The sequence below is a fragment of the Grammomys surdaster genome, unplaced genomic scaffold (genome assembly GCF_004785775.1).
Source record: "Grammomys surdaster isolate TR1022 unplaced genomic scaffold, NIH_TR_1.0 125603, whole genome shotgun sequence".
Taxonomy (NCBI): domain Eukaryota; kingdom Metazoa; phylum Chordata; class Mammalia; order Rodentia; family Muridae; genus Grammomys; species Grammomys surdaster.
In genome coordinates, this window is record NW_021620446.1 from 75,580 (window position 1) to 93,534 (window position 17,955).

Sequence of the window (17,955 nt, forward strand, 5' to 3'; positions counted from 1 at the left end):
GGTGACACACATCTTTAAACCCAGCACTCAGTAGGCAAAGGCAGGTAGATAGATCTCTGTGAGTCTGAGGCCAGCCTGGTCTGTATAGCAAATTCCAAACCAGCCAGGACTAAAAATGAGACTCTGTCTCAAAACAAAGAAACAAATAAAACAGGAGTACAATTTTTTAGAATTAGTCTGGCCTTAAGGAATTTACTATTGCTTTTAATGTACATATTTCTTCCAAGCCTGGCATGCCCATGCCCATGGCCATCTTGAAAATACAGTAACTGTGGCAACCTATAGAAAACTTTGTCCCTGAATCATGGCAATGAAATAAGCTACACAGCAGACATCAAGATCTGTAAGAATAGGGCTGTTAGCATTCACTTATGAATGGAAGGGAAGTATCAAAAGACCCTCAGGAGACCCTTACAAAATCCTCTTCTAGGATTCCACTAAATTCCCAAGTGTTACATTCTGTAAGATGAAAAACAAAACCTGACTGAGGCAGAATTTAAAAAGGTATAGCTCCTGTAAGTCACCCTGCTAACTCATTTATTCACTGAGTGAGATTTGACAGACTCTTTCCTTTTTGTCCCTTTCCATATTTGGGGTAAATATACATTCATTTGCATCTTACCAGGAAAACCACAAAACTAATGGCAACCAAACAAAGACCCAGCAGAGCCAAAGACGAATGAGGAAGGTCTGCTCATTCATGTCTTCCCCAAACAAAAGACGAATGAGGAAGGTCTGCTCATTCATGTCTTCCCCAAACAAAAGACGAATGAGGAAGGTCTGCTCATTCATGTCCTCCCCAAACAAAAGAGAATTTTTAGTTTAGCATGTTCCTGGCAACAGTTTGGGATTGCTCACAAACAATATAGACCACATGCAGACTCAAATTTCATTTAATTTGCTTGAAGAATGGTTGGTTTATAGCAAGAATTAAGAACTGGTGATGCATCTTCCTTTTGTTTCAAAGTCTATGTTATTCTGGGCCTACATGAGGGAACTAAACTACAAAGTGGCTTCAGATCCTGTGAGAAGGTCCAGATCTGTATCCTTCTGTTCAAGAGTAGAAGAGTGTCAGATATTAGTGGTGAGCAAGAGACAGGGAAAGAATTTACTAACGGCCTGCAGTGTGAACACTAAGCTAGTTGAAAATCAAAACTGATCCAAGACGTCTCCAGGTTCAAAGACTTAAGAGGCTTGGCCCAACATCCATTCTTCCACTCAGCACATACTCAGATGAAGAAAGATACACAAAACATCCCCATGTGATGTTTGGAGTTAGTATGTCCTCCAGGCTGAGAAGGTTATTACGTCCTGCTTGATGGGCGCTCGTGGACTGTCTCCTCATGGACTTCTAAGGGCTTAGGATTGGCCTGTAGGAGGTAAAGGCCCAGGCATTTTTCCTTGCTCCTACCACCCCCTTTCCACGTTTCTGTGCCCATGCTACCATAAGTTTACACCTCTGCTTCAGCTGTGCCTCCTACAGTAGGAATGCCCTCTCCACAGACTATACTCTGGAGAATACCACTTTTTTCCTTTCCCTTCTGCTCCCAGATTTACCATCCTCTGTGAGCTGTCCTCTTCATTTTGCGTACTCTGAGCTTGAGCAAGGATCTGTACCCCATGCTTTTCTAGTTCTTCTTTCAGCCTGTTAAGGAAGAAGAGTGAACAAAGAGAATAAAAGCAGGAAAATCAAGAAAGTATGAGAGACATACAGGCAGAACAGGGGAAACAACTGCCATTCATCTTCCTGGGAAAAATGAGGACACAGGAGCTCTGTGCCTACCTCTGCCGTTTCTGCTGTAGCTGGTGGCACCTCTGCTGCAGCTGTTGGTGCTGCTGAGCTGCAGCCTCTAGGAGCTCCTCAGCTTTCTTATTCTCATTCTTGAACATCTGCCTGATAGTGTGGAAAGGAGTCAGTGCTGGGCATTTCCTTCTCCTGCCCCACCCTGCATCTTACATTGCAGCAGCTGCCTCATGGCTTCGGAGGAAGAGTCCCTCGGTGAGGGTGGAAGACCCCTCAGGCCCACACAGGGTACACAGCCGATGATTCACATCCTCCAGCTTTACCTTGATCAGTTTCTCTACAGAGAGAAAGAGTAACAAGCAGGTAAGGGCAGGCTGGTACAAGTGAGAGCCACCCTTCTGCCCTGACCTCACCTTCCTGAAGCAGCTGCTCCTTGCTGCTGTCCAAAACACACATCTCCTCTGTCAGATGTTCAGGCTTCTGGGGTGGGGAGAGGCACAAACAAGAAAATACGTCCAGATCTCCTGGCTCCCTCAAGCTTCAGAGAAGCCTGTAGATCTAATCATTTCTCTGCTCAGTGAGTTTCACTTCCTAGTACCCTGCCCCTTGGTATATACCAGCCATGGCCTAACCTCGGGATACTGACCCTGCCATTCCCTCTCCTCGGACCTTTAACCTGTAAAGAGGTTCAAGGGAAAGTATTCAAAACCCTAAAATCTGCAGACCTACAATCCTGAGCCACTCTCTGGGGATTTAGTTATTAGTGCTTCTTCCTCTCTTCTCTTCTCCTGGCATCCTCTTATCTCCTGATACCTTCTCTTCTGATATCCAGCCTATTTTCCTACTGAGTGTCTGGGAACTCCCAATAGAAAAATGTCTCAATAAATGTCAACTGTTTGTCCTGTGATATCTCCACTGTGTCTGGGATAGCCTCATGCACATCCTGTGATATCTCCACTGTGTCTGGGATAGCCTCATACACATCCATGGACACTCTCAATGGATGACTCCATTTGGTGCTACCACAGTACCTAGAGAACACTGAATGAACACAGTAACATGAGTGAATGTGAAAGACCAATACTGAAAACACCAAGTACCTCAAGAGTGGTCACCAGAGGCTGGATTTACAGTGACAGCAGGAACACCAAGGCTTACATAGGGGAAAAATTATAATAAGTGGCACAGCATTTTATGACTCACATGAAATTCCAAGGTGTCCTTATGTTGACTCATCAAAGTCTCCAGATGTTCTTCAAAATCCAACCTAGGAGCCAACCACAGAGCCATGATGGCCATGAGCTACCACAGAGCTTGGCCAAGGTCAGAGTTTATATAGCACCCAGAGACTTTGTGTCCACTCTTCCACAAGGAATACCTTCACCCCTTTGATCATCCAGGACTATGCCTGGCCATCCAGGGCATTACTATACCTATAGCACATCCCCAGCCCAAGCCTCATGCCTTGAGGTTTACCTCAGTTTTCTTAGTTTGGTCTTCTCATTGACGATCTGGGAGTTCAGGAAAGAAATTCTCTCTTTACACTCCTGCAACATGCTGTGCTTCCTGGGAAGGAAGCCAACACTCAGCCATGTTCTTTGAATGACTCTCCTAGAGGGAGGGCTGGGGGCTTCTATTCTGTTCCTCTGAATCGAAGCCTGTGTCTAACATAGTAGGCAGTGTGGGAGGTGACAGGAACGCTTAGGGAGACCACTACAGGCATGACATCTTACCTCTGTGCTTCACTTTCCTTCTCCTGGCAGTGCAGCTGCATAATCCTCAGGGTCTCTGTAAGGACAACAGAGCCCTCTGAGAGCTTGCTAAGGCATCTAATTTGTCAGATGGAACAAAACAGATCATGTCAAATCTGTGGACACTTGAGTGGACTTTGACATTTTCTGGGTCTGGTAAAAGCCATAGGAATGTCATAAGGTTGAGAGTTCTTAAGTTTCTGGCTACTAGAGAGAGTGGGCTTAGACAGGGCATCACAAAGCCTAGAAATGGGGAATATGGGAATACCTTCTTTTCTGTTCAAGATATCCTTCAGACGTACTTTCTCTTCATATACTAGAAAAGATGATGAAGGTTCAGAAACCAAACCAAACCAAACACAGAAATCTCAAGGGCAGTCATATGAGAGGCAAGGTATAACTGTGACCCTAAACCAGATGTAGTTTCCTTGAGGTAAGTTCCTACCCTATGGGTATCCACATTCCTGTAAACACAACATGCCCTAATTTTCACAAACGATATCCATGACCATATGTAACAGTCATTAGGACTGGGGAAAACAACATCAGTCAAAAGGGCTATGTGATCAGGTATTGCAAGATGACTAAGAAAGACCTCTCCAATAATACACAGCTGCTAGTATGGGCAATAACTTGTGTTAGCTGGGTCAATACATGGAGGATCATCTCTGCAAAGGACTCAAGACAGAAGTGTCCTCAAAGTCATTTCCACAACTTTCCTATTAGAAGATGGGAATGCTAGAAGAAATGAGGAGAAGAATCATGGCCCTGGTGAGGCTATCAAGTGCCTGCGGGACCACATTAGAAGTCTAAGACATCACAGAAACCTCTAGTGACTCTCAGTTAACTTACATGAGTCCAGTTCCTTTTGCAGGTTATCCAAGACAGACTGGGCCTCTCCAAGCTCCTCACTGGCTTTCTTTTTTGCTTTGCCAAAGAGTAGGACAAACATTTGGTAAGTACAGCCTCAAGCACAAATGATGAGATTTCATAGTCTTCTCCCAAGAAAACCTAGAGGGGGCTCAGATTTTACAAAGAAGGAAATAAGGCTTTCTAAATCCTGGCCCTTCTCGCTAGGCTAACGTGGCAGCAGGGCCGTGTTCACAGGCAATTGACTATGGCAGTTACATGCAGAAGGGCCCTGCATTTATGCTCTCTTGAAATAACTACAGAGATTTTAACAAGGACCCCTGTATTTCCACTTTTTACTAGGCCTGGCCTGTTAAAACATCTAGCTGGTCCTGGATAGCAGCCAATCACTGAGCTCACCTTGCTGAACCTCATTAATACGGTTAATCAGGACCTCAATCCGGGGCTCTAGACTTCCCACTGCAAAGCAAAAAGAAAGCTCATTGATGATAGAGTATGTCTGCCTGGGATTCTGCAGCTTTTACTTCACAAAAATCTCCTAAGCATCTCAGATATACAGGTGCTACATTATGGTCTCAATCTAGGATTGATGGGACAAGGAACAGACCAATAGAGACACTGAGTCAAGCTGTAGGAACTTCAGTCAAGAGAAATGAAGCAAGGGAGAGGTCTATAGGCAAAGGTCAAGAAGTGCTTTTCAGATACGAGAAAGTGTCTCAGGGGCCTTCCATCGAGGAAGGAAGGCCCTCAAGCTCTCTGGGTAAAATGGAGGGTGCCCTGAGGAGGAAATGAGAAGGAACAGGATACATATGATCAAGTAGAATGTGGCAGGATATAAAGTGGAAGAGGATTATGGGTAAAACCTCTGGATCTAACAGAATGCTGTGGAGTAAAAGGAGACCTGGGACAGGGCTTTGGGAAAACATTTTGCCTTCTATTCACTCTCATGCTGCTATAACTTTAAATCATCAAGGCTCCCTTTTTAGTTCGAAACTAAAATTTAAGGGGCCAGTGAGATGGTTCAGTGGGTAAAGCACTTGCTACCAAGCCTGACAATCTGAGTTTGATCGCTGGAACCCACATAGGAGAAGGAAAGAACTTAAGCTAGCCTCTGACTTCATTACACGGTATGTGTGAGCATGCACATTGCATACATACATACATACATACACACACACACATACCAAATTTTGTTTAAAATTAAAACTTATGTTCAGAAGCATCTATTTTGATTTTATATGTGTGAGTGTTTTACTTGCACATATGTATATGTACCACACATGTGTCTGGTACCTACAGGGCATCAGATTTCCTAGAACTGGACTTACTAATACTTGTGAGACACCATATGAGTGCTGGGAAACAAATCTGTCCTTTGCAAGAGTAGTTAGTGCTCTTAACTACTGGGCTATCTCTATACACACACATCCAATTTAAAGTTTTAAAGTTAATGTGAGTAAAATAATTTCTTTTTTTTTTTTTTTTGTGAATAGCAGTGCTTGGAGTTGAATCTGCATCTGCCTGACTTCAAACCTCATGGTAAGAGACACATGACCTTTCTGCAACTTTTTCACCATTTCCATTAAGTCTTCAATTTTCTGTGTGGACCCACGCCGCCCTGTAGAAATAAAACAAACATTTCAAACTCAGCAGTATAAACAGCAGATCCAGTACCTAGGCTGATACTAAGATTAGCTGAGGACAGATCTCTAACCAGAGCAGTGTTACTGATCTTTGCCCCAAATGAATATTACAAAAATTGAACTAAGCCTTTCCATGGTTAGCCTTTTCCTACAGGGTACAATAGCACCACACAAATTCTCTTCATAAAACTCAAGGTGAGGGCAGTGCTATACTTAAGTTCTCTTGTGTTGCTGATGGTATCAAAGCTAGGTCTTGTAAGCATAAGACCAAGATACTAGGTGTAATAACATCTGCCTGTAATCTTAGACCTTAGAGAAAGTGGAAAGAAGAGCAACAGTTTGAGTCCAACCTAGCCTACGTAACAAGGTCAAGTCCATCTTGAACTACTCAGAAATCTTGACTCAAAAAGGCAGATGGCTAGGGACTCATCAGAACCTACTACAAAAGCCTATAGCAGATAAAACTGGTAAATCTAGATGAAATGGATAATTTTCTAAACAGATACCATGTACTAAAGTTAAGTCAAGATCAGGTAAACTATCTAAACAGTCTCATAATCCCTATGGAAATAGAAATAGTTATTAAAAACCTCCCAACCGCCTTTGGGCTGGGGCAGACACAGAGTTGGTCTGCTCCTGTCCTGTGGAGATACTGAATCCTGAGCCATCCTAGAGGAGCCACTGCACTCAGAGCAGCAGACATCAAGGTGGTTTGCACTTGGGAGACATCATATCCTGAGCCATCCTAGAGGAACCACTGCACCCAGAGCAGAAGGATTTCCAGATCCAAGAGGTGGCCTGAGTCCCAGGAGTTCTTCCACCCAGGACATTAGGAGCATAAGACCACAGAGACATCTGGACTCTGAGGAGCTCTGCAACAAGCAAGATAACTGGAAATACAGACTCCAGTCTTACACAGTGAGGGCAGGTAACACTAGAGTTAACCAGATGGCGAAAGGCAAGCGCAAGAACATAAGCAACGGAAACCAAAGTTTCTTGGCATCATCAGTGCCCAGTTCTCCCAATATAGCAAGCCCTGAACACCCCATCACACCTGAAAAGCAGGATTCAGAATTAAAATCACTTCTCATGATGATGATAGAGGATTATAAGAAGGAATTAAGTAACTCCCTTAAAGAAATACAGGAGAGTACAAGTAAACAGATAGAAGCCCTTAAAGAGGAATCACAGAAATCCCTTAAAGAAATGCAAGAAAACACAAAGAAGGAATTAAACAAAAACATTCAGGATCTGAAAATGGAAATAGAAACAATAAAGAAAGTTCAAAGGGAGACAACCATGGAGATAGAAAACCTAAGAAAGAGATCAGGAGTCACAGACGCAAGCATCACCAACCGAATACAAGAGATAGAAGAGAGAATATCAAATGCAGAAGATACGGTAGAAAATATTGACACAGTTGTCAAAGAAAATACAAAATGCAAAAAACTCCTAACTCAAAACATCCAGGAAATCCAGGACACAATGAGAAGACCAAACCTAAGGATAATAGGTATAGATGAGAATGAAGATTCCCAAATTAAAGGGCCAGTAAATATCTTCAACAAAATTATTGAGGAAAACTTCCCTAACCTAAAGAACAAGATGCCCATAAACATACAAGAAGCCTACAGAACACCAAATAGACTAGACCAGAAAAGAAATACCTCCCGTCACATAATAATCAAAACATCAGATGCACAAAACAAAGAAAAAATACTAAAAGCAGTAAGGGAAAAAGGTCAAGTAACATATAAAGGCAGACCTATAAGAATTACACCAGACTTCTCACCAGAGACTATAAAAGCCAGAAGAGCCTGGACTGACATCATACAGACCCTAAGAGAACACAATTGCCAGCCCAGATTACTATACCCAGCAAAACTCTCAATCACTATAGATGGTGAAACCAAGATATTCCATGACAAAACCAAATTTGCACAATATCTTCCCACAAACCCAGCACTTCAAAGGATAATTGATGGAAAACGCCAACACAAGGAGGGAAACTACAACCTAGAAAAAGCAAGGAAGTAATCTTCCAACAACCCCAAAAGAAGATAACTATACAAACATAACTTTACCTCTAATAACAAAAATAACAGGAAGCCACAATCATTTTTCCTTAATATCTCTTAACATCAATGGTCTCAATTCCCCAATAAAAAGACGCAGACTATCAGACTGGATACACAAACAAGACCCAGAATTTTGCTGCATACAAGAAACGCACCTCAGTGACAAAGACAGACACTACCTCAGAATAAAAGGGTGGAAAACAATATTCCAAGCCAATGGTCCCAAGAAACAAGCTGGAGTAGCCATTCTAATATCAAATAAAATCGACTTTCATCCAAAATTAATCAAAAAAGATAAGGAAGGACACTTCATACTCATCAAAGGAAAAATCTACCAAGGTGAACTCTCAATTCTGAACATCTATGCTCCAAATGCAAGGGCACCTACATACATAAAAGAAACTTTACTAAAGCTCAAAACACACATTACACCTCACACACAATAATAGTGGGGGATTTCAACATCCCACTCTCAGCAATGGACAGATCATGGAAACAGAAACTAAACCGAGACACTTTGACATTAACAGAAGTTATGAACCAAATGGACTTAACAGACATCTATAGAACATTTCATCCTAAAACAAAAGAATATACCTTTTTCTCAGCACTTCATGGTACCTTCTCCAAAATAGACCATATAATTGGTCACAAAACAGGCCTCTACAGATACAAAAAGATTGAAATAATCCCTTGCATCTTATCAGATCACCACGGACTAAGACTGGTCTTTAACAATGACAAAACCAATGGAAAACCCACGTGCACATGGAAACTGAACAACTCTCTACTCAATGATGACTTGGTCAAGGAAGAAATAAAGAAAGAAATTAAAGACTTTTTAGAATTCAATGAAAATGAGGACACATCATACCAAAACTTGTGGGACTCCATGAAGGCAGTGCTAAGAGGAAAACTCATAGCTCTAAGTGCCTACAAAAAGAAACTGGAAAGAGCACACACTAACAACTTGACTGCACAACTAAAAGCTCTAGAACAAAAAGAAGCAAATACACCCAGGAGGAGTAGAAGGCAGGAAATAATCAAACTCAGGGCTGAAATCAACCAAATAGAAACAGAAAGAACAATACAAAATATCAATAAAACCAGGAGCTGGTTCTTTGAGAAAATCAACAAGATAGATAAACCGTTAGCCAGATTAACCAGAGGGCACAGAGACAGTATCCAAATTCATAAAATCAGAACTGAAATGGGAGACATAACAACAGAAACTGAAGAAATTAAACAAATCATCAGATCCTACTACAAAGGCCTATACTCAACAAAACTGGAAAACCTGGATGAAATGGACAATTTCCTAGACAGATACCAGGTACCAAAGTTAAACCAGGAGCAGATAAACCATCTAAATAGTCCCATAACCCCTAAGGAAATAGCAGCAGTCATTAAAAGTCTCCCCACTAAAAAAAGCCCAGGACCAGATGGTTTTAGTGCTGAATTCTATCAGACCTTCAAGGAAGACCTAATACCAATTCTCTTCAAACTATTCCACAAAATAGAAACAGAAGGAAAACTACCCAATTCATTCTATGAAGCTACAATTACACTCATAACCAAACCCCATAAAGACCCAACAAAGAAAGAGAACTTCAGACCAATCTCCCTTATGAACATCGATGCAAAAATACTCAATAAAATTCTAGCAAACCGAATCCAAGAACACATCAAAACAATAATCCATCATGATCAAGTAGGTTTTATCCCAGGAATGCAGGAATGGTTCAATATTTGGAAATCCATCAATGTAATCCACTATATAAACAAACTCAAAGAAAAAAACCACATGATCATCTCACTAGATGCTGAGAAAGCATTTGACAAAATTCAACATCCCTTCATGATAAAAAAAAAGTCTTGGAAAGATCAGGAATTCAAGGCCCCTACCTAAACATAGTAAAAGCAATTTACAGCAAACCAGTAGCCAACATCAAACTAAATGAAGAAAAACTTGAAGCAATCCCACTAAGATCAGGGACTAGACAAGGCTGCCCACTCTCCCGCTACCTATTCAATATAGTACTGGAAGTCCTAGCCAGAGCAATTAGACAACAAAAAGAAGTCAAAGGGATACAAATAGGAAAGGAAGAAGTCAAAATATCACTATTTGCAGATGATATGATAGTATACTTAAGTGACCCCCAAACTTCCACCAGAGAACTCCTAAATCTGATTAAAAAAAAAAACTTCAGCAAAGTGGCTGGTTATAAAATCAACTCAAACAAATCAGTAGCCTTCCTCTACATGAAAGATAAACAGTCTGAAAAAGAAATTAGGGAAATGACACCCTTCACAATAGTTGCAAATAATATAAATTACCTTGGTGTGAATCTAACCAAGCAAGTGAAAGACCTGTATGACAAGAACTTCAAGTCTCTGAAGAAAGAAATCAAAGAAGATCTCAGAAGATGGAAAGATCTCCCATGCTCATGGATTGGCAGGATTAATATAATAAAAATGGCCATCTTGCCAAAAGCAATCTACAGATTCAATGCAATCCCCATTAAAATCCCAACTCAATTCTTCACAGAGTTAGAAAAGGAAATTCTCAAATTCATACGGAATAACAAAAAACCCAGGATAGCAAAAACTATTCTCAACAATAAAAGAAGTTCTGGAGGAATCACCATCCCTGACCTCAAGCTGTACTACGGAGCAATAGTGATAAAAAAAACTACCTGGTATTGGTACAGAGACAGGCAGGAAGATCAATGGAATAGAATTGAAAACCCAGAAATGAACCCACACTCCTATGGTCACTTGATCTTTGACAAAGGAGCCAAAACTGTCCAGTGGAAAAAGGACAGCATTTTCAACAAATGGTGCTGGTTCAACTGGAGGACAACATGTAGAAGAATGAAAATTGATCCATTCTTATCTCCTTGTACAAAGCTCAAGTCTAAGTGGATAAAAGACCTCCACATAAAACCAGATACACAGAAACTAATAGAAGAGAAGGTGAGGAAGAACCTTGAATACCTGGGCACAGGGGAAAAGTTCTTGAACAGAACACCAATGGCATATGCTCTAAGATCAAGAATTGACAAATGGGACTTCATAAAATTGCAAAGTTTCTGTAAGGCAAAGGACACTGTCAATAGGACAAAACGACAACCAACAAATTGGGAAAAGATCTTTACCAATCCTTCATCTGATAGAGGGCTAATATCCAATATATACAAAGAACTCAAGAAATTAGACTCCAGACAACCAAATAACTCTATTAAAAAATGGGGTATAGAGCTTAACAAAGAATTTTCAACGGAGGAAACACGAATGGCCGAGAAGCACCTAAAGAAATGTTCAGTATCCTTAGTTGTCAGGGAAATGCAAATCAAAACAACCCTGAGATTCCATCTCACACCAGTCAGAATGGCTAAGATTAAAAACTCAGGTGATAGTAGATGCTGGCGAGGGTGTGGAGAACAAGGAACACTCCTCCATTGTTGGTGGGACTGCAAGATGGTGCAACCACTTTGGAAATCAGTCTGGCAGTTCCTCAGAAAATTGGACATAGCATTCCCTGAGGATCCAGCTATACCACTCCTAGGCATATACCCAGAAGATGCTCGAACATATAACAAGGACATATGCTCAACTATGTTCATAGCAGCCTTATTTATAATAGCCAGGAGCTGGAAAGAACCCAGTTGTCCTTCAACTGAGGAATGGATTCAAAAAATGTGGTATATTTACACAATGGAGTATTACTCAGCTATTAAAAACAATGAATTCGAGAGGTTCCTAGGTAAATGGATGGAACTAGAAGTTATCATCCTGAGTGAAGTAAGCCAATCACAAAAGAACACACATGGTATTCACTCACTGATTATTGGATATTAGCCCAGAACCTTGAAACGCCCAAGATGCAACTTACAGGCCACATGAAGCTCATAAAGAAGGAAGACCAAGTGGGGGTGATTCGGTCCTTCTTAGAAGGAGCAACAAAATACTCAAGGGAGCAAATATGGAGACAAAGTGAGGGACAGAAACTGAAGGAGGGGCCATCTGAAGACCATTCCACCTGAGTATCCATCCCATGTGCAGTCACCAAAGGTAGATGCTGATGTGGAAGTCAGGAAGTGCATGCTGATAAGAGCCTGATATGGATGTCTCCTCAGAGGTCTTCAAGAGTCTGACATATTCAGAGGCAGATGCTCACAACTAGCCATTGAACTGATAATGGGGTTCCCAATGGAGGAGTCAGAGTGAAGGCCATTGGAGCTGAAAGGGTTTGTGGCCCCATGAGGAGAGCAACAATACCAACCAACCACAGCTCCCAGGGTCTAAACCACCAACCTGGGAGCACTTAGGGAGGGATCCAGGGCTTCAGCTGAATATGTAAGAGTGGAGGGCCCTGCTGGGCATAGGTGGAAGAAGAGATACTTGACCTCATGAAGGCTGGATGCCCCAGGGGGTGGGAATTTTGAGGGTGGGGAGGTGGGAGTAGGAGGGTAGGGAGTAGGGGGAGTAGGGGGGTTACATCCACAGAGAAGAAGGAGGAGGGGTGAGGGGATAGGGGGTTCCTGGGTGGGTGGGGGATGGGATAAGGGGACAACATATGAAATGTAAATAAAACATCCAATAAAAAAAATTTAAAAAAAAACTCCCAACCAAAAAAAGTCCAGGGCCAGATGGTTTTAGTACAGACTTCTACCAGTCCTTCAAAGACTAACACTCCTCATACTATTCCACAAAATATAAACAGAAGGAACACTACCTAATTTATTCTATGAAGCCAGTTACACTGATACCTAAACCACCTAAAGACCCAATGAAGAAAGAGAACTTCAGAACAATTTCCTTTACGAATATCAACGCAAAAAATACTCAATAAAATTCTCACAAACCCAATCCAAGAACACATACATCAAAACAATCATTCACCATCATCATGTAGGCTTCTTCCCAGGGATCCAGGGATGGTTCAATGTATGAAAATCCATCAACATAATCCACTATATAAACAAACTCAAAGAAAAAAAATCGCATGATCTTCTCATTAGATGCTGAAAAACCTTTGAGAAAATCCAACACCCCTTCATGTTAAAAGTATTGGAGATATCAGGAACTCAAGGCCCATACCTAAACATAATAAAAACAATATACATCAAACCAACAGCCAATATTAAGTAAATTGAGACATACTTGAAGCAATCCCACTAAAATCAGGGATAAGTCAGAGCTGCCCACTTCCTCCCTAACTATTCAATATAGTACTCAAAATTCTAGCTAAAGCAATAAGACAACAAAAGGAAATCAAGGGGATACAAATTGTCAAAGAAATAAAAGTAACACTATTTGCAGATGATATGATAGTATACATAAGCAACCCCAAAAATTCTACCAGAGAACTTCTACAGCTGATAAACATCTTCAGCAAAGTAGATGGATACAAAATTAACTCAAACATATCAGTGCCTTCCTTTATACAAATGATAAACAGGCCGAGAAAGTAAATAGGGAAAGAACACTCTTCACAATAGTCACAAATAATAAAAAGTATCTTGGTGTAACTCTAACCACACAAATAAAAGATCTGTATGACAAGAACTTCAAGTCTCTGAAGAAAGAAATTAAAGACCTCAGAAGATGGAAAGATCTCCCATGCTCATGGATTGGAAGGATTAACATAGTAAAAATGGCCATCCTACCAAAAGCAATCTATAGATTCAACACAATCCCCATCAAAATACCAACATAATTCTTCAAAGACATGGAAAGAGCAATTCTCAATTTCATATGGAAAAACAAAAAACCCAGGACAGTGAATACAATTTTCAACAATAAAAGAACTTCTAGGGGAATCACCATCCATGACCTAAAGCTATACTACAGAGTAATAGTGATTTTTACAAAAATGTATGGCATTGGTACAGAGACAGACAGGTTGGATAATAGAATAGAATTGAAGATCCAGAAATAAAAACTACACACTTATGGACTTTGTTGATCTTCAACAAAGAAGCAAAAAACTTACAATGAAAAAAAAAAGCATCTTCAATAAATGGTGCTGATCTAACTGCCAGTTGGTATGTAGAAAAATGAAATAGATCCATATCTGTCACCTTGCACAAAACTCAAGTCTAAGTGGATCAAGGACCTCAACATAAAACCAGATACACTGATTCTAATAGAAGAGAAAGTAGGAAAGAGCCTCGAACTCATTGGCACAGGGGCAGGAACGATTCCTAAACAGAACTCCAATGGCTCACGCTCTAAGATCAAGAATTGATATATGAGACCTCATGAAACTGAAAAGCTTCTGTAAGGCAGAAGACACAGACAATAGGGGAAATCGGCAGCCTACAGATTGGGAAAAAAATATTCTTTAACCCCACATCTGATAGAGGGCTAATATCCACAAATATATAAAGAACTCAAGAAATTAACTTCCAAAAACACAAACCAATTTAAAAATGGGGTACAGAGCTAAACAGAGAATTCACAACAGAAGAAACCCAAATGGCTGAGAAGCACTTAAAGAACTTGTCAAAGTCCTTAATCATCAGGGAAATGCAAATCAAAACGACCCTGAAATCCCACTTTATACCAAGCAGAATGACTAGGATCAAAAACTCAGGCAACAGCAGATGCTGGCAAGGATATGGAGAAAGAGGAACACTTCTCCATTGCTGGTGGGATTGCAAACTGGTACAACCACTGGAAATCAATCTGGAGGTTCCTCAGAAAAATTGGAAATAGATCTACCTGAAGACCCAGCTACACCACTCTTGGTCATATTTGCAAAAGATGCCCTACCACATCAGAAGGATACGTGCTCCACTATGTTATTTGTAATAGCCAGAAGCTGGAAACAACCCAGATGTCCCTCAGCTGAAGAACGGGTACAGAAAATGTGGTCATTTACATAATGAAATACTACTCAGCTATTAAGAATGAGGATATCATGAATTTTGCAGGCAAATGGATGGAACTAGAAAATATTCTGAATGAGGTAACCCAGACTCAAAAGGACATGCAAGGTATGTACTAACTAATAAGTACATATTAGCCAAAAGTACAGAATACCTAAGATACAACCTACAGACTGCAAAAAGTTTAACATCCAGAAAGGCCCAAGTGAGGATACTTCAATCCCACTTAGAAGAGGGGAAGAAAGCAATCACAAGAGGCAGATGGAGGGAGGGATCTGAGTGGAAGAGGGGAGGGGGAGAGGAAAGGGGGAACAGAATCAGGTATGGGGGGGTTGGACAAAAGAACCCCAGAGGACCAGCAGAATGAATGGAAATATGCAGCCTTGATGGGTGGGAGGAGAGGGGTCCCTCTAGAAAGTACCAGAGGCCTGGGATGTGAGAGACTCTCAAGACTCAATGGGAGTGACCTTACCCGAAATGCCCAACAGTGGGGATAGAGAACCCCAAGAGTCCACTTTCAGTGGACCAAGACTCAAGTTGGGGGATGGGTTACCAACCCACAGTCAAAATTTCTGACCCAGAATTGTTCTGTCTAAAAGAACTGCAGGGACAAAACTGGAGAAGAAACTGAAGGAAAGGCAGTCCAATGACCAGCCCAACTTGGGATCCATCTCATGGTGGGGGCTGGGGAGGCACCAAAGCCTGACACTATTAATGATGCTATAATGGGCTTACATCTGAGAGGCCCTACCAGCAGCTGACTGAAACTGACACAGATACTTACACCCAATCATTGGATTGAAGTTGGGGACCTCCATGGTTGATTTAGGGGAAGGACTGAAGAAGCTGAAGTGGAGGGCCACCCCGTAGGAAAACCAGTAGTCTCATCTTACCCAGATCCCAGGGAGCTCCCAGAGACTGAGCACCAACCAGGAAGCATAGAGGGCCTGGTCTGAGGCTCCTGGCACATCTGGCACATATATAGCAGAAGAAGGCCTGGTCTGGCCTTAGTGGGAGAAGTGCCTAATCCTCAAGACTTGAGGCCCCAGGGAGAAGGAAACCCTGGTGAGGGGAAGCATCCTCTGGGGGGGAGGGGATGAGGAACTGTGGAACGGGGGCAGGGGGAAAACAGCTGGATTGATTGTGTGTGTGTGTGTGTGTGTGTGTGTGTGTGTGTAAATATTTTTTTAAAAAGATGTAAGCCCTCAGCTACTGCTCCAGCACTATGCTTGCCTAATGGCCTGCCTGCTACCATGATTCCTGCCATGATACAAATGAACTAACCCTGTAGAAACTGTAAGCAAGCCCCCAATTAAATGCTTTCTTTTATTTAAAAATAACTATAAAAAACAATAGACTTTTAAAAGCAACCAGATACTTTATGTGATTGAGGAATTGTGGGTGCTGTTATATAGCTGTGGCAATTGTTATTTTTCTGGAGTACTTGTCCTCTAGATATATATGGGACATTTATGGGTGACACTGTTGTCTGAGGTGGTCGGTCATAAAACAGAAAACTGAGTGATGGGGGATGGCAGAGGACTGACAAACAATCATAAACATCAAAGCTGGGCAGTAGAGTCAAAGCGTAAGCCCACCTTCCTCTACGCTTTTGTATAAGCTTAAATTTATCACAATAAAAATGTCGTTCTACCGCCCCAAACACAGAAAAGTGCAGAAAAGTTCTGAGAACGGTAGTTTCGTTCGGATGCGGTCCCAGCACCCCCATGGCAGGGGCGCTGAGATGACATCAAGTTCTGGACAGCAAAAGGGCGACTCCAGCTCAGTACGGTCACAGGACTTGAGGCGTGGTGCCACAGGCCCTGGTGCAGGCCCGCTCTGAAGGTGACAGGTGTGTGACCGACAACAACCCCACACTAGGCCTGGCATCACAGGGAGACAGCAAGCTGGCTTCTCCTCAGTGAAGATCTCTGTCAGCAATCCCAGTCAGGGCCCTCCAGGGGTTCGCGCCCACCCACAAGGATCTCCTCAGACTTCGACAGGCGGTCCGCTCACCCCGCCAGCTCACCAGGCCCACCCAGGCACCCTTCAACCACTACCTCTGGCCCCCTCAGGCCCGTGGAGCAGGTCTGCTGATCCCTCGGGCTCCACACCCAACGGCTGCGGTCTGGTGGCCATACTGCTCCACTTCCTCAGCTGCCACAGCAGCTTCCAGGCTGTTACGTACTGCGCCTGCGCAGTACGCAGCGCGGGTAAACTCTAGAGGACCGCGTGGGCAGCTGCTGCGCAGCGCAGGCGCAGGCGCAAAGCGTTGCCCCACCACCACCACCACCACCAAAAACAGATCCTATTTAAATGTAATAGTCGGAGTGAAGATTTCTGAGCAGTGTTTGGCCAGTTTCAGAGACAAGCATGAAGGCCTCACCCTCTACAAAGGTTATGGTTAGGGTTGATAGGAATAGAAAGAATTAAGGTCGTCAAAGTTAGGATTAGGGTTAGAATGTGGAAATTTTCTACTCTCAGACAGAACGGTGGTACTGAGCAGACCCATAATGCCTGTTGAAAGAACCTCAAGGACCTTCAGTGAGCATGCTAAACAGTCCAGTTTCCAGTTCCCAAGAGACCATTCACCACCACTACTTCACAAAAGCCTGTGGGTGTCTCCATCCACGCTATGCCTAAGCCATCTTGCCAAGACAGTCCAGGTCTGAGCATTTCTGGCACCTTCTACACGGACCTGGGAGGTCTCACCTTGCTCATCTATGACTCGGGTTACAGAATTTCTTATACCACAATACTCCAACAGTCCATGTGTCTGGTAGTTTGCTGGCCCCAGTTCCAGTCTAAGAGTCTCAAAGTAACTGCCCTGGATTACACTGGGTTCTCAGAGTTCTTAATGGAGGCGGGAGTGTGGGGTGCATCTTGTGTACTCCTACCCTGAACAGATGCTAAGTAAGGCTTACTGGATTCCACTAGCAGTCACTCTAGAAATGCAAATGAATAGCTGGGACT

The 17,955-nt window shown here is 42.4% G+C and overlaps 1 protein-coding gene across 1 annotated transcript; it reads right to left on the reverse strand.

The window, feature by feature from the left end:
• Positions 1–875: 875 nt before the first annotated feature.
• On the reverse strand, positions 876–17,155 carry Syce1 (synaptonemal complex central element protein 1). Its single transcript, XM_028786995.1, has 13 exons — positions 17,043–17,155; positions 5,921–5,983; positions 4,765–4,824; positions 4,348–4,422; positions 3,764–3,811; positions 3,478–3,532; positions 3,221–3,310; positions 2,948–3,011; positions 2,158–2,224; positions 1,958–2,081; positions 1,784–1,894; positions 1,558–1,645; positions 876–1,370 (listed from the first exon to the last, which is right to left on the reverse strand). The coding sequence occupies exons 1-13, from the start codon at positions 17,119–17,121 to the stop codon at positions 1,305–1,307; spliced, it is 990 nt and encodes a 329-aa protein (XP_028642828.1). The 5' UTR covers positions 17,122–17,155; the 3' UTR covers positions 876–1,304.
• Positions 17,156–17,955: the final 800 nt, after the last annotated feature.

Excerpts from the sequence above, each read along its gene's own strand:
- Syce1 (XM_028786995.1), bottom strand. The coding sequence starts at position 17,121 with ATGGCCACCAGACCGCAGCCGTTGGGTGTGGAGCCCGAGGGATCAGCA. Across the intron at positions 2,225-2,947 it reads AGGACACCTTGGAATTTCAT|AAGCCTGAACATCTGACAGA; the intron begins GTGAGTCATAAA and ends TCCCCACCCCAG. Across the intron at positions 1,646-1,783 it reads CTACAGCAGAAACGGCAGAG|GCTGAAAGAAGAACTAGAAA; the intron begins GTAGGCACAGAG and ends CTTCCTTAACAG.